Source organism: Pinus tabuliformis, chromosome 4_1, assembly GCF_031772625.1.
Source record: "Pinus tabuliformis cultivar Carrire ecotype Pingquan chromosome 4_1, CPIR1, whole genome shotgun sequence".
Classification (NCBI taxonomy): Eukaryota; Viridiplantae; Streptophyta; class Pinopsida; order Pinales; family Pinaceae; genus Pinus; species Pinus tabuliformis.
Window position 1 is genome coordinate 191365374 of NC_142303.1, and position 16579 is coordinate 191381952.

The 16579-nt window shown below is 38.5% G+C and overlaps 1 protein-coding gene across 2 annotated transcripts in view; it reads left to right on the top strand.

Annotated features, from left to right (window-relative positions):
* Nucleotides 1-16579, top strand: part of LOC149174858 (NagB/RpiA/CoA transferase-like superfamily protein) — a 132425-nt gene that overhangs the window by 52592 nt on the left and 63254 nt on the right. For both annotated transcript variants that reach the window (XM_089419439.1, XM_089419438.1), the window contains exons 3-6: nt 12657-13012; nt 13251-13995; nt 14257-14350; nt 14470-14524. In XM_089419439.1, coding sequence (XP_089275565.1) covers nt 12657-13012; nt 13251-13995; nt 14257-14350; nt 14470-14524 — 1250 coding nt within the window. The remainder of the gene's footprint in view (nt 1-12656; nt 13013-13250; nt 13996-14256; nt 14351-14469; nt 14525-16579) is intronic.

The following is a 16579-nucleotide window of genomic DNA, read 5'->3' on the forward strand; positions in this document are numbered from 1 at the left end:
AAACAGAGAGACTAGTTCCTAACTCCTTCCTTGTCAAAAGAAATATAAAGATTCAAGATCCTATTAAACCAATCAATAGGTTCCCAGCGTTATTCCGCAAGGAAGTAGCCACATCGTCAGAATCAGAGGCTACTAAAAAAATAACTATTGCATCCTTATTCAAGGATGATGAAGGAGAAAAGGAAGATCCTGATACACAGATCTTTCCCATCTATGAATCTCTTGAGCATAGATTCAGTAAGTATTCAACACCTGATATTGAAAGCAAAGGAAAGCTTCCTGAAGCCCATACCTTTTTCCCAGAGTCCCACAGAGAATGGAACATTGACAACATGAGTGTTGGGCAAATCAGACAAATGATAGATATGACGTATACAGAATACAAACTCATGTGTCTTAGGGGAAAATGTGAAATTGACGCTTGCAGAACTATCATATAGTGTTTTACAAGAACACTTCTCAGGTGGTGGGAGACAGAGTCATCTCCAAAGCTTATTGCAAAAATGGAGGAAGAATTACTAAAAGATGAAAATGGAGATGTCATACATAATCGTGATGGGACTACTACCAGCAATATGATAGGAGCATTGACATCAATGATCCTAGAACATTGGTGTGGTAGCGAAACAAAAATTGCAGATAAAAATGAAGTTATTCTTATGAATCTGAAGTGCCATAAAATGTCCCAGTTTGAAGACTTCCATAGAGATTGGATGCAACGGATTTATGAAGTCATAGATTCAAAGAACTTGTTATGGAAACAAGTTTACCTTGTAGCACTGCCATCCAGATTTGTAGACTACATCAGAGTACAAGAAGTCTTCCAATTACCTTTTGAGTCTTATACATGGGGAGAGATATATGCTCACATCACAAAGACCCTGGTAAGTCTCTGTACCAACTCAAAAGTGAATAAATCCCTGGAAAAACGTTCCAGATTACCGGATAAGAAGTCCATTTGCAGTAAATATGGACTGAGAGCAGATGATCCTTTGGTGAAAAGGAGAAAAGCAAAGAAAAGAGCAAAAAGAGAATTCAAAGAGACATTCTACAAAAATCGTAGAAATTATCCGAAGGATAGAAGGAAATATCCTAAGGAAACCCGAGTCCAAACCTCTAGAAGAAAAAATGGGTATTATAAATGTGTTCCACGAAGGAACACATTATTACAATCCTTTAGATATTCATCTGCCTTCTCCAAAACAAGAAAAATGGAATAAACTCACATGTTGGCTGTGTGGACAGAACGAACATACTTCTTCTAGATGTCCAGAAGGTGAAGCTTGGCAAGAAATCAGAAGCTTTTGTTCAGAAAGGGAAACAAGTGAAGCAGGAAGGAAAAGGACCGATGCAGTGCATGAAATGTGGTTCTCACACACATAAAATAGACGCTGCCCCAATGTTGTGATCAGAGAATTAGCTCAGCAGCAACAAAGGGAAGAATCCTCATATGATTCTTTATCTCAAGAAAAGCTACAAGTTCACATACAACAATATTCAGATTCTGATACTTCAGAATGTTCATGTTCTGAATCTAAAAAATGTGCATGTCAAGTTCACTATGATTCCGATTCAGAATTCTATAGTGACTCCAGTGAAGGAGAAAATCTCAAGCCCCAGAAAGAAAAAGTTCTCATGGCTGCAACAAAAAAAGATGAGTTGAAGATATTATCCCAGATACGAGCCATGGAAGATGGGGAAATGAAGAACCGCTTGACTGAAACATTCATGGATCAGCTCAAATCCAGCGCTTCAAACAGTTCAGGTAAGAAGTCTCTGTTTATTGATGCATCGTTTGAAAGAAACACAAAATCTTTTCAAAAGCATCAACAGAAACTTGATAGGGTAAGATCACTCACCTTAGGAGAAGTGAGTCGTGAGATTCACAATCTCAAGACAAAAATTTTTGCAATGAAATCTCAGATTGCAGAATTGAAGAAAGGCAAACAAGTGGCCAAAGAAGAAGCAGAAGATGATCGGCCATGGGATACTGCTCAATAGGGCAATGATTAGGAAGTTCAAGTTGCTGAAGGTATAAAAGATCCAAACTTTGGATTCAGAGAGATGAGACTTTTAACCATCTCTTACCAGGAACATCATGTCAAAATTGATCTCTGCGTTAAAGGGGAAATGTTTGAAATGATTGCGCTCATTGATTCAGGCGCAGATATAAACATCCTCAATATAAAGACCATTCCAGCTAAACATTGGGTTGCTGCAGAAAGAAAAGTGGTAGGTTTGGGTAACAAAAAACTTTTATACAAAATACCCAAAGCCTCTCTCTATTTTGAAAATCATTGTATTAATCTGAAATTTGCAGTTGCAGACATTCTTGTTGATTGCATCCTTGGAAATGTTTTTTTGGCAGCAGTAGAGCCTCATGGCTCACTTAGGCTCAAAGGTGGAAAAGCTGGTTATTTCATATCAGTCCCCACATCTAAATGGACAAGAAAGAGGATTGAATTACCATATATTTCAAATCCAAGAATTTCCACAATGGTCCAAACTATGCAAAATCTGGACAAAGCCGAAGTTAGACTGTTAGATCTGAAAGAGCTAAAGTCCACTCTCAGAACAGAAGAACAGCTCAAACTCCCCCAGGTGAGAAAGATGATAGATGAGCTGATAAAGCAAATTGAAGCAGCATGCTGCTCTGAAGAGCCCAATGCTTTTTGGCATAGAAAGTAGCATACAGTTGAGCTCCCTTACAAGGAAGGATATGCTGGTAAGCCTTGTAAGAGCCAAGCGATTCCAATCAGAAAAGAATACAGAGATCTCTGTGAAAAAGAGATCCAGCAGCTCCTTGACAGTAAATTAATCAGAGAATCAGACAGTCCTTGGAACTATTATGGGTTCTATGTGAACAAAAGAGCATAACAGATCAGAGGAATCCCAAGGTTAGTAATAAATTGCAAGCCTTTGAATTCAGTCTCAGCAGATGATACATATCCCATACCACACAAAGGAGATTTGATTAGAAGGATAGCGGGAGCTAAGATTTTTTCTAAGTTTGATCTGAAGGCAGGATTTTGGCAAGTTGCCATTACAAAGAAAGACAAGTTCAACACTGTTTTCAGTATACCAGCAGACCACTATGAGTGGAATGTGAAGCCTTTTGTTCTGAAGAATGCGCCATCAAAATTCCAAAAGGTAATGGATAAAATTTTTAAGCCATATTTTGATTGGCTTATTGTATATATAGTTGATGTGTTGATATTCTTTAAGAAGTTTTCCAAACCACTATCAAATTTCTGTGACACATAATCTGCAATGGGCAGATTTCACTGCAAAAACATGTATTAGAATTTGCAGATAAATTTCTTGATGTCATAACAGATAAGAATCAGTTGCAAAGATTCTTAGGCTGTCTCAATTATGTCAGTAACTTCTATCATGATTGTGCAAGTGACAGAAGGGTACTGACTAAAAGACTGAAGAAGAACCCTCCAGAATGGACAGATGTCCATACAAAAGCAGTACAAAACATTAAAGCCAAAGTAAAAACTTTGCCTATTCTATATGTTGCTGATGATATTGCGTTTAAGATTGTGGAATCAAATGCAAGCAGTGTTGGATGGGGAGGTATTTTAAAGCAGAAAGTTGGAGACGATGAACAAATTGTTCAATTTGCATTTGGAGTATGGAATCCAGCCGAACATAATTACAACACGATAGAAAAAGAAGTCAAGGCAGCATAGAACTGTATCAGTAAGTTTGAGGTATATCTCATTAATAAACCTTTTTTACTAAGAGCTGATGCATATGCCTTGTAGAAAGTATTAACAAAAGACATCAAGAAAGCCGGAGAAGCAAAGTTTGCCAAATTGCAAGCACTTTTTGCCAACTTTGATTTTCAAGTTCAGCACATTTAAGGTAAAGAAAACAGTTTCCCTGACTTTCTCAATAGGGAATATATTGAATCACGAGAACATGTCATGATGATAGTCACTGAGTGGGATCAGAACCAAAGACAAGAGGTACTAAGGACTATCCCAGATAATCAAGATTGGGAAGAATATAAAAGAAATTGGAAACCCACTTGGCAGCACAGAAATACGAAAATACTGGATGCCAACTTGCAACCTCACACTGACATCCAACACTTTGTACCCGAAAGGAAGGTGTACCTTAAAGGAAGCAAGTGGATTCATGATATGTTTTATGAAAAAGCACGGAGAGATGCTGATATTGCACAACAAGCTTTGGACCAGAATTTTCATGATATTGGTACTCTTGGGCACAATGAAGGACCCAGCACGGGCATACATGGAAGATACATCTGCATTTACAGAACAAGAGGTCTTTGGAACGAGCCAGGACATTTTCCAACTCAGCCTGCTGCTCGCTGGCCACGAAATGACCCAAATATTATTTTTCCTAACACTGTATACAACTTTGCAGGTTATAAACAACTTTGGTGGGATTTTCTTAACGTTGATGACAAAATAGGTACCCACTATACAAAGTTGAAATTCAGCACAGTTGGCCACTACCAGGGACATCAACAATGCAAATGGTTCAGAGATTGGTGGAGTGATTATGGTGTTAGCATAACTGCAATGGACCTAGTATGGCACGAGCAATATTGCAAAAACCATTGTAATTTATGCATTGAACAACATCTCGAAGAATGCTTTCACCCTATCTACAAAACTATTAAAAATATGACAGAAGGTGAATGGTCAGCATCTTATAATATAAGCTACTCACTCGAAGAATACATGAGAGAACATTTAGAGTGGCTAGTTTTAACTAAAGTAAAATATCAGATTGTTTTGGGGAAACCTATGATTGTCCGCAGGATATACACAAAAGCCTGGGATGAAATGTTGTATAAAAGAAATAGATTCCCTGAACTGACAATATTCTGACGGTTCACATGGGCTTTCTGTAAAAAGCATCCATAGTGTAATAATAAGGACCAATCACAAGGGCTTAATTGTGATCAGATTTGTCGTGGGGTTTGCTGTACTAAAGTCTCCACTGTGTAAATACTTCAGGCATTATCCGATTTACTTTCTCGTGGGCTTTGATAAAAAGCATCGTCTTTGTTTTAACGACATTATATTTTTCGTGGGCTTTGACATAAAGTATCGACTTTGTTTTGTCGGAATCTCTTTCTGTAAGATTTTCTTTTCCAAACTGGAATCTTTGTGCGAATGTCGCTCTGCCGTTACCCGAAAGCAATGATTCCGTCCACCTTTCGGTCAATTCCCTAATGGCCTACAGTAATGCTTGTCCCCTCTCATTTCCTATATAATGAGGTAAGGTTCATTGTTAAGGCATTCGGGAATAGATAGAGTCTTAGGGAGTCATTGTGTTGAGAGCCTCTCCTGTTCTGCAACTGCGAACATTCAGTCTGATTTGCTTGCATCACGAGAAGAACTGAAGTCTTTAGGTGATTTGGGAGCCTGCGCATCAGTGTGCTCGGCACTGGTGAGAACCTAAAGTGGCCGAATCAGTTAGAAGTTTTTGAGTCTGTATATGAGTCCAGTGATATTCTAAGGCAGAGCCTATCTTTCGCCAGATATTCATATTATTAGAGAATGGATTTTAGAGTGATTACAGAGAGAGATTCTTTATCAGAGATTGACTATCTTCGGATTTATCGGACTTTATGCAGTTCGCAAGAAACAAGCAACACCGAAGGGTACCTGGCGTAATATAGGCTTTGCCTCAGAATATGACTGGACTGATGTACAGACTCAAAAACTTCTAACTGATTCGGCCACTTTAGGTTCTCAACAGTGCCGAGCACATTGATGCATAGGCTCCCAAATCACCTAAAGGCTTGAGTTCTTCTCGTGATGCAAGCAGATCAGACTGAATGTTCGCAGTTGCAGAGCAGGAGAGGTTTTCGATACAATGACTCTCTAAGACTCTATCTATTCCCAAATGCCTCAACAATGAGCATTACCCTCATTATATAGGAAATGAGAGGGGACAAGCATTACTGTAGGCCATTAGGGAACTGACCGAAAGGTGGATGGAGTTATTGCTTTCGGGTAACGCTAGAGCGACATCCGCACAAATCATACGGAAAGAGATTCTGACAAAACAAAGTGGATACTTTATGTCAAAGCCCACGAGAAATATAATGCCGTTAAAACAAAGTTTACGCTTTTTATCAAAGCCCACGAGAAAGTAAATCGGATAATGCCTGAACTATTTACACAGTGGAGGCTTTAGTACAGCAAAGCTCATGACAAATTTGATCACAATTAAGTCCTTGTCACTGGTCCCTATTATTACACTATGGATGCTTTTTACGGAAAGACCATGTCAACCGTTAGAATATTGTCAGTTAAGGGAATCTATTTCTTTTGTACAACATTTCATCCCAGGATTTTGTGTATATCCTGCGGACAATCATAGGTTTCCCCAAAACAATCTGATATTTTACTTTAGTTAAAACTAGCCACTATAAATGTTCTCTCATGTATTCTTCGAGTGAGTAGTTTATATTATAAAATGGTGACCATTCACCTTCTTTCATATCTTTGACAGTTTTGTAGATAGGGTGAAAGCATTCTTCGAGATGTTGTTCAATGCATAAATTACAGTGGTTTTTGCAATATTGCTCGTGCCATATTGGGTCCATTGCAGTTCTGCTAACACCATAATCACTCCACCAATCTCTGAACCATTTGCATTGTTGATATCCCTGGTAGTGGCCAACTGCGCTGAATTTCAACTTTGTATAGTGGGTTCCTATTTTGTCATCAACGTTAAGAAAATCCCACCAAAGCTGTTTGTAACTTGCAAAGTTGTATACAGTGTCAGGAAAAATAATATTTGGGTCATTTCGTGGCCAACGAGCAGCAGGCTGAGTTGGAAAATTTCCTGACTCGTTTCAGAGATCTCTTGTTCTGTAAATACAGATCTATCTTCCATGTATGCCCACGCTGGGTCCTTCATTGTATCAAATAGTAGCAATATCATGAAAATTCTGTTCCAAAGCTTGTTGTGCAATATCGACATCTCTCCGTGCTTTTTCATAAATCTTATCATGAATCCACTTGCTTCCTTTAGGGTACACCTTCCTTTCGGGTACAAAGTGTTGGATGTCAGTGTGAGGTTGCAAGTTGGCATCCAGTATTTTCGTATTTCTGATCTTCCAAGTGGGTTTTCAATTTCTTTTATATTCTTCCCAGTCTTGATTATCTGGGATAGTCCCTAGTACCTCTTGTCTTTGGTTCTGATCCCACTTAGTGATTATCATCATGACATGTTCTCGTGATTCAATATATTCCCTACTAAGAAAGTCAGGGAGACTGTTTTCTTTACATTTAATGTGCTCAACTTGAAAATTAAAGTTGGGAAAAAGTGCTTGCCACCTGGCAAACTTTGCTTCTCCGGCTTTCTTGAGGTCTTTTTTCAATACTTTCTGCAAGGCTAATGCATCAGTTCTTAGTAGAAAAGGTTTATTAATTAGATATACCTCAAACTCACTGATACAGTTCCATGTTGCCTTGGCTTCTTTTTCTATCGTGGAGTAATTCTGTCTGGCTGGATTCGATACTCCAGATGCAAATTGAACAATTTGTTCATGATCTCCAACTTTCTGCTTTAAAATACTTCCCCATTCAACATTGCTTGCATCTGATTCCACAATCTTAAATGCAAGATCATCAACAACATATAAAATAGGCAAAGTTTTTCCTTTGGCTTTAATGTTTTGCACTGCTTTTGTATGGACATTTGTCCATTCTGGGGGGTTCTTCTTCAGTCTTTTATGCAGTACCCTTCTGTCACTTGCATAATCCTGATAGAAGTTACGAACATAATTGAGACAGCCTAAGAATCTTTGCAATTGATTATTTTCTGTTATGACATCAAGAAATTTATCTGCAAATTCTAATGCATGTTTTTGCAGTGAATCTGCCCATTGCAGATTGTGTGTCCCAAAAATTTGATAGTGGTTTGGAAAACTTCTATCTTTTTCTTACTAAGAACAAGACCATTGTGTTTGACTAAGTTTCTGAAAATATTTACATGCTTCAAATGCTCCTGAATATTTTTAGAGAATATCAACACATCATCTATAAAGCGGTGTTGAACTTGTCTTTCTCTGTAATGGCAACTTGCCAAAATCCTGCCTTCAGATCAAACTTAGAAAAAATCTTAGCTCCCGCTATCCTTCTGATCAAATCTCCTTTGTCTGTTATGGGATATGTATCATCTGCTAAGACTAATACAAAGGCTTGTAATTTATTACTAACCTTGGGATTCCTCTGATCTGTTCTGCTCTTTTGTTCACATAGAACCCATAACAGTTCCAAGGACTGTCTGATTCTCTAATTAATTTTCTGTCAAGGAGCTGCTGGATAACTTTTTCACAGAGATCTCTGTATTCTTTTCTCATTGGAATCGCTCGGCTCTTACAAGGCTTACCAGCATATCCTTCCTTGTAAGGGAGCATAGCTCAACTGTATGCTGCTTTCTATGCCAAAAAGCATTGGGCTCTTCAGAGCAGCATTCTCCTTCAGTTTGCTTTTTCAGCTCTTCTATCTTGTTTTTCACTTGGAGGAGTTTGAGCTGTTCTTCTGTTCTAAGAGTGGACTTCAGCTGTTTTAGATCTAACACTCTGGCTTCGGCTTTGTCCAGATTTTGCATAGTTTGGACCATTGTGGAAATGCTTGGATTTGAAATATATGGTAATTCAATCCTCTTTCTTGTCCCTTTAGATGTGGGGATTGATATGAAATAACCAGCTTTTCCTCCTTTGAGTCTAAGTGAGCCTTATAAAACAACTGACTTGCTTAAGGTTTCTATATCTTGGTTCCTACCTATAAAACCTAGCCCTCATAACCTTGACTTGCTTAAGGTTTCTATATCTTGGTTCCTACCTATAAAACCTAGCCCTCATAACCTTGACTTGCTTAAGGTTTCTATATCTTGGTTCCTACCTATAAAACCTAGCCCTCATAACCTTTGCTAAGACTTTTCTTTGATTATTTCATCTCTCTGACTTGATCTCCCTTCTGTCTTTCTTCTCTGTGTGGGTTAGATTTAGTGCTATTTGCGTCCAAATTCTTCCTTTGGGATGAGTCAATACTCTCTTCATTCTCAGTTAGGTTTCCTGTATCTTTTGCGATAGTTTGATTGTCCACTGGTCCGAATGGATCTGTTTTTGTCTCTCTACCTCTGACTGCTTTGTGCTGATTTTAGACTGTGCCCACAAGACTATGGCTCTCTAGCTCTGTACTCCAGGGAGCTTGCTTCCCTAATGGCTTAGTCATCCCCTTTGCTTTGATAGACCCAGGAGATACAAAGACCTTCACCCCTTTATATGGGTTTGGTGAGTAATCTAGGAATTCAGCGTGTTCATCCTTCATTTGGCTTACATCGGTAGTCACCTTCTTTACATAACATTACCCCAAGTTGGATTTTTTTTGTTATTGCAAGTAGGAGGGAAGGACATGCTTGGTCAGGAGGTAGTCTTGAGATTCATAAATGAGAGCTAGATAACTGAATGGAACCAAAACAAACTCAAAATCCTATACTAAACAAGGAGAAAAAACACTAGAGCAGCGCAAGGCTTAAAGATAAATCAGGTAATAGAGTGAAACTATAGTAAGAGAAAGTGTGAATTTTTGCCATTAGGGTTATAAAGTCACAGGATAAATTATACGGGTTGCCACAATATCCCTTTCAATCCTGGATAGATATGGACTACACAGTAATATAGTTTAGCAATAGTTTACTCAATTTATCAATAGCTCATATCAGTTTTAGCTTAACAACTGCTTCTAGGTTTATCACACCAGAAGACCAGATCATGTATCATTGACAACAATGACAGTATACTTTCCAACCTATAATTCAGAGATAATTAATGAATGTGCAAACAGCTGATTTCACCATTAATACTATAGACAAGACTAGTTCAACAATGACTATCAGATATATAGTTCAAAACATCTCGTAAACATCTTTTTGACTTAAAAAACTGTAGCAGACCTTGCTGCCTGTCTCTATTGTTAATCAACCCTCTTTATTTCTTTAACTCTTTACTGTCAGCTAATCTGCAACCCTGGTTCCTGTGTGGGCTTCCCTGGCCTGCTTGACAGCTTGACTCAGCTTGCCGTAACTTCACATCCAGCTACAAGCTGCTTGCTAATTTCATGCCACAAATTTTCTGCTCTTCATCCAGCTCTTGCAATCCACACTCAACCCCTGGCTGTTTGCTGCCACTGACTTGACCTCTAGACCAGTCCTCAATCTCAGCCTTTTGGCTCCTGCAACTAGGCATTAACAGGTCCAGTTTTCAGCCAAACTTCGGCCCTACAGCCCTTGGCCCTGCCTGCGGTCCAGCACAGAAGTATCTCACTGCTTCTTCAATTATACCACAGAGCCACAACGTATTTTTTAAGCTTATAGCCCTTGGATCTTTCTCCTTGATCACCTTTGCTGCTCCTGAACAGGGCTTGTTGACCAATCAGATAACCACAGAGAATGACACTTCCATGCGGACCAAACCAAAACAGAACTGAGTTGCTCCGATAGAATATGCTGTAACAGGACAGAGAAACGAGGGTGACTAGCTAGGTTGGAATTTCTCACCACTGAAACTAATCAAAGAGAGAGGATTAGCTAGGGTGGGATCACCTCCACTGAAATTAATTAAGAAAAAAGGGGTCTTAAAACCCTCAAAGCCGCAGCAGAAACAGAGATATTCCAATCCAAATCAATGATGAAAAATTATTCTAACTCTCTCTTGTTTGTAGATTTCCTTGTGGGGGTTCTACAATTTACAAGTGTAACCCCCAATTTGGGCTTTTTGTTCCAGTGACCCCAAAATTTACCCAATGTTGCCCCAAAACATTGGATAATGGGTTTCCCCCTTTATCAACAACTATAGCCTATGGGGTTGTGGATAGGCTACGTTGTCCTATGTTGGGAAATTAGCCAATAGCGGACATTACAATAAATATGCAAGAGAAAAGTAAACCCGTGTCAATTGAATGCCAGAGATATGGGTGCCCCTAGGCATAAAACACTTTAAAAAAGAATGATGCTTCTACGCTAAATAATGATTAAGAAGATTACAGGATGATTATACAAATGATAGAATTATGGTGTATTTATACACAACTCAAGTAGGTCGGTTGTCTTTCCCAGTGAGAGGTTGTGGGCCTACAACCTAATATTATAATAAGTGATTATATTAATGCCTAACCAAACGCATTAATGATACAATATGAGATGACATAGCCAAATGAGAGGGTTACACTATTGGCATGAGATAGGTGAATGAAATGAAGTGTGGGAAATAAAAAAGGACAGGGAAGTAAAGAATGATGGGCAGGAGAGAGAATGGGAAGTAATGAAATTGTGGTAGGGAAGACTGCAATAGAAGGTTTGGAAAGGATGATGGAAGTTATAAATTGAAACTAACACTCGATAATAACATTCATAATTGAACATGGAAATATATGTTCCTTTACGATAGAAAATAAATTGCGGTCAACATGGAAATAAGTTTATTTACAATAATAGAAATAATACCCGGGGGTGTGGGGTTCAATGCGAAAATATATGCTTATTTACGAAATGAAATACAAGATATGGGGTGCATGTTTCTTACAAATAAGTGTATGTGTATACCTATATGCATACACAGTGGACACATATTGTCCTTTATTTTGTATTGAGATATCCTGAGTGTGACTTATGCCATCCTATATTGTAGGATGATCTCTACTCTTTTGTCATGAGTTTGTCTCTTTAAGTTCTTAATTATATCACATTTTGTTATTCCTTGTCTCCAAACCTATGTCATATGGTTCGCCGAATTTGAACCTTGAGGTTCGAAATTCGGCGAACCCAAAAAAAAAATTCATATTCGTTCAGGTTCGGCGAACCTGATAGTCGAACCTCAACGAATTCGAACCTCAATGAATTTGAACCTGATAGTCGAACCTCAACGAATTCGAACCTGAAGGCAAACCTAAAGACGAACCTGAAGCCCAGTTTTATAGTTTTTTTGGGGGGGGTTCGAGGTTAGATTTTGGGCGGTTTTTGTGAGTTGTTTTAACGTTTATGAGAAAAACCATCGGCAACACATGGTTTTCTCTTGTTCCGCTTCCCACTAATTAGTTTCCCACGGTGGACACTGGTTTAGCTTTATTTACCATGGTTGTCGATAGATTTTCACAATCCAACTTCAGTCTGAGTGTACTCGCTCTATTGTGCTTACTGATGCCGCTGCCTGTTGTATTCTCTGCAATTTCTAGATGCTGCTTGTCCCCGCTGCCTGGAGCGTGAAGTTAATAGTGGTCGTGACTTGTGGCTTGTGGGTGTTCACTGCTATTCATATAGTTGTATTGATTGATTTTGATTTTTTATTATTTTATGTTATATATATATATATATATATAGTCGAACTTAATGCCGAACCTCATATGAACCTCGTCAAAAAATTCGAATTCGAATCGAACTTAATTGTTTCCGAACTTGAATTCGAACCCGAACCATGTGACATAGCTCCAAACATCAATTGATGGTTAGTCTGCAATAATGTTATATGATATGCTATTGTATAAGACTGAGTGACTTGGTATGGACTCAGAATAGCATTTCAGCAAAGAGTCAAGACTGGTCTGTCAGATAACTTGATTGTAATAGTAATTTTTTGTGAAACTTTTATGCAGGTGGAAACAAGGGTGGAAATGGATCAGCAAAAGACACAAAGGGTCCAAAGGCTCCACCACAGAGGAAAGACAGTAACACGGATAGAAAACAAGTTGCAACTTTAGACAGAAAATCGACGGAAAGGAGCTTGGAAAAAGAGAAAAAGAAAGATGTACCTGGTGTTCGGATGCAATTTGATGATGAACATCGAGTGGCAAAGGCTAAGAGGCGCTCACTAGTTGAGCAGACTGAAGCTAAAAGTAGAGTTGAGCTATTTAGGCATTTGCCACAATTTGTTCATGGATTGCAACTTCCTGCCCTTGAAGAGAAGTTCTTCCAAGAAGATCCAATGCATCCTCATCCAGCTGTCTACAAGGTGCCTTTTCTGATATGTGCATGAATTTGGGACAGAAGCTAACATGAAAATTATGATGCCTCGTTCATGCATATACTTTTTCTAAAATTTCCAGTACGAGATTTTTGATCAATTTTTTTTTGTATATTTCAAAAAAATTATGTGTTGGAGAAGCTGTTTTGCGGTTCCGACAAGGTTTACCCTTTTTTGATGGTATGTCTTAACCTATTTTGTTTTGTCTTTTACTACATTTTTCCAGGTTGGGCTTCAATATCTGACGGGACATATAGTTGGTGGAAATGCTCGATGTCTTGCCATGCTTTCTGCATTCCAAGAGGCTATTAAAGACTACACGACACCACCGGAGAAAAGCTTTGTACGCGACTTGACTGCAAAAATTAATAGCTATATTTCATTTCTCATTACATGCAGACCTCTTTCGATTAGCATGGGTAATGCCATTAAGTTCTTGAAAGCACGGATTGCAAAGTTAGCAGTGACTCTTTCGGAGTCAGAAGCAAAGTCCTCTCTTCTCTTAGATATCAATCGGTTTATACAGGAGAAGATTGTATTTGCTGACAAAGTCATTGTAAAGCATGCAGTGACGAAAATCAGAGATGGAGATGTATTACTTACTTTTGGATCATCTTGTGTGGTGGAGATGATATTATTACATGCTCATGAGCTAGGAAGAAATTTCCGTGTTGTGATAGTGGACTCGAGGCCAAAACTGGAAGGACTAAAAATGCTTCGCAGATTGTTGGCAAAGGGTCTCAACTGTACATATACTCATATAAATGCAATTTCCTACATCATGCACGAAGTAACCAGAGTATTCCTTGGAGCTGCCTCCGTTTTATCGAATGGAACAGTTTATTCAAGAGTGGGTACGGCTTGTGTAGCCATGGTTGCTCATGCATCTCATGTTCCAGTGTTGATATGTTGTGAAGCATACAAGTTTCACGAGAGAGTTCAACTGGATTCTATTTGCTCAAATGAACTGGGTGAGTTGTCTGATCTTGATCTATGATTGTGAAATAAATTTAAGCTATTTTTAAATTTCTCTTGTGCCTTAATGAACTGATTTTCTCAGGAAAAACTTTCTTTTTAATTGAAGACAAGCTTTCCTTTCACCTTTTTTCATCTATCTGAAGTTTCAATGAATACGTTTTATTGAAATAACATTTCCAGATTATGTTATTTAATTGCAGTATTACTTATTATTTGTCAATTTGTTGAAGTTATATTGTTGAACCTGTTTACAGGTGATCCAGATGCCCTCGCAAAAATTCGAGGAAGGGACTCTGATCATTTGGAAGGCTGGGCAAATAATAAACACCTGCAGCTTCTAAATCTAACGTGTGTTTAACTGTTCCATGTTCCGAGAGGAAATCTGTAAATGTTTCTTGTGTAAAGCGAGTTAATTTTTGACAGGCTACCAGAGACTAATCATTAGGTTGTGGGGCTAATTGTGGCAGGTATGACGCAACACCGGCAGATTATGTCTCAATGATTGTTACAGATTATGGCATGGTAAGAAGTTAGAACATCATGGTTGCTCCCTATTTTTACATATCTTGTTTCGTAGAATTATTTTTAAAGTTTGAAAGGCCTGGTATGCATTTGGTTTGTGTAACTGTTTACATGGCATGCTTAGAGGATCATAGTAAACTAAAGGACTGGTATGCTTTTGGTTTGTGTGACTGTTTACATAGCATGCTTAGAGGATCATAGTAAACTAAGTGACTAACTATAACCCATTACTGTTTGATGGTGGTATTGAAATATAGTCAATCAGTTACATGATGATGTTTAAGAGTATTCTCTTAGTTTTAGTCAGTTACACGGGCACAGTTTGAATTCAAAAATTCAAAACTGTTGATTTGAAAAAGAATCAAGATCACCCCATAACTGTTGTGCCTAGAGCATAAATATGCTCAATGTGAAGGTTTTCTGAAACATAATTTACAATATCATGTATGTGTCTTCACTCTAAACTATCACATCAGAATGGTCTCTTTTTTTATCATTTGATGCAACGTACACTTTTCCTTCTTTGCAATATCATTGTATGGTTCTGTGGTAGGCTACAGCATTATGATTTCAGCTTTCTGCTTCCTTTCTGTGAAGCAAACCCATTGCTTTATATGCTTATCTTCAATGCGCAAAGGGTTATGAGTACATTAAATGTGAGAAGTTGTGTACAGATTCGGGAATTCTGCATTTTAAACAAGACATTCTGACCCATGAACTCTCTCTGTGGGGCATTCAAGGAGTACTTGGTGGGGAGCATTTATATTTAAATGAGATATTCTCTACTAGACCTATGTAATTTCTCTATGGGGCATCCAAAGAGTGCTGTGGAGGGGGAGGCTATCAACGCAAACATGTATAGGTGGTAAAAGTTGAGACTTGAGAGGCCTCTGAATCATTTATGAAAACATTGACATTGACAAAAAGTTGATGATGGTTTGGCTAAGTTACCGGATCCGGCCCTCTGGGGTCCAGGATCCATGTATGTGATCCGGATCTGGATCCGTCCAAGATCCGGCTGCATGGCGGATCCTGCAAATTGGAAATGGATCCCTTGTAGAATCGGATTTCAGATTTTATTCAACGCGGGTTTTTTTTTGACTTTGGTTTTAGTTTTTTTTTTTTTTTTTTCTTTGGTTGTCTTGATTGCATGTGCGGTCCCTGTTTGTTAATTTTTTATGAGTTTGTCGGCCATAGGATAGTGACAGGCGGAGACAGTGATATTTCTTCAGGCAGCGCAGATAGTGGTAGGCTGGGATTTCTTCAGACAGAGCAGAGGTCTGAGGGTGATTAACCAGGCAATGACCCCACAGGTTTGGTTCGTTACATAACATTGAGGATAGCGACCTTTCTTCACTGGTTTCCTCAGACAACACAGAGGTCCGAGGATGATTCACAGGTTTGGAATTCGTTTATTTTTTTGGATTTTTGTGGGGTGGCCATTTATGATTTTATTGCCTGTGGTTCGACTTACGGAATGTCGCATGCGTTATGGGCTCACTACCTGTGACCAATCACTGAGTGCTAGAGTTCCTATAAAGGGAACCTGTCTATGCCACTTGAGCTCTTTTGTGCTAAACCCAAAAATTGGTTGAAAACTCACATCCACAAATTATTGTGAGATTATACTCAGCATAAATGTCTCATATCCATATGGCCCTTCTCAAATAAAACTGCAAGAAAGCAAGACCTATATACATCACTATAGAAAATGATGAAAGTTGTAGTTGCAGATTCTATTGTGGATATGACTAGCCAGCCAAAAGCTTCTTCCACAATGCTGTCTGCTTTTCTTATGTGCAGAAGTTGTGACCCAGATTATTGGCTCATGAAGCCTCCAACCCATGGCCGTGACTCGACTTGTGAGCTCCCTAGAACCCCTTTAGTGCATGACTCTGACAGGTGGCCTGTGGAACTAGGTAACCAGAGTCTTAATTTAATTTATTATAATTCCAGAAGGCCGTCATTTATTATAATTGATTAATTTAATGTACGACTGCGAGAATTATAATAAATAAATAATAACAAAAGGTGGAACTAAGCAACCAGAGTCTT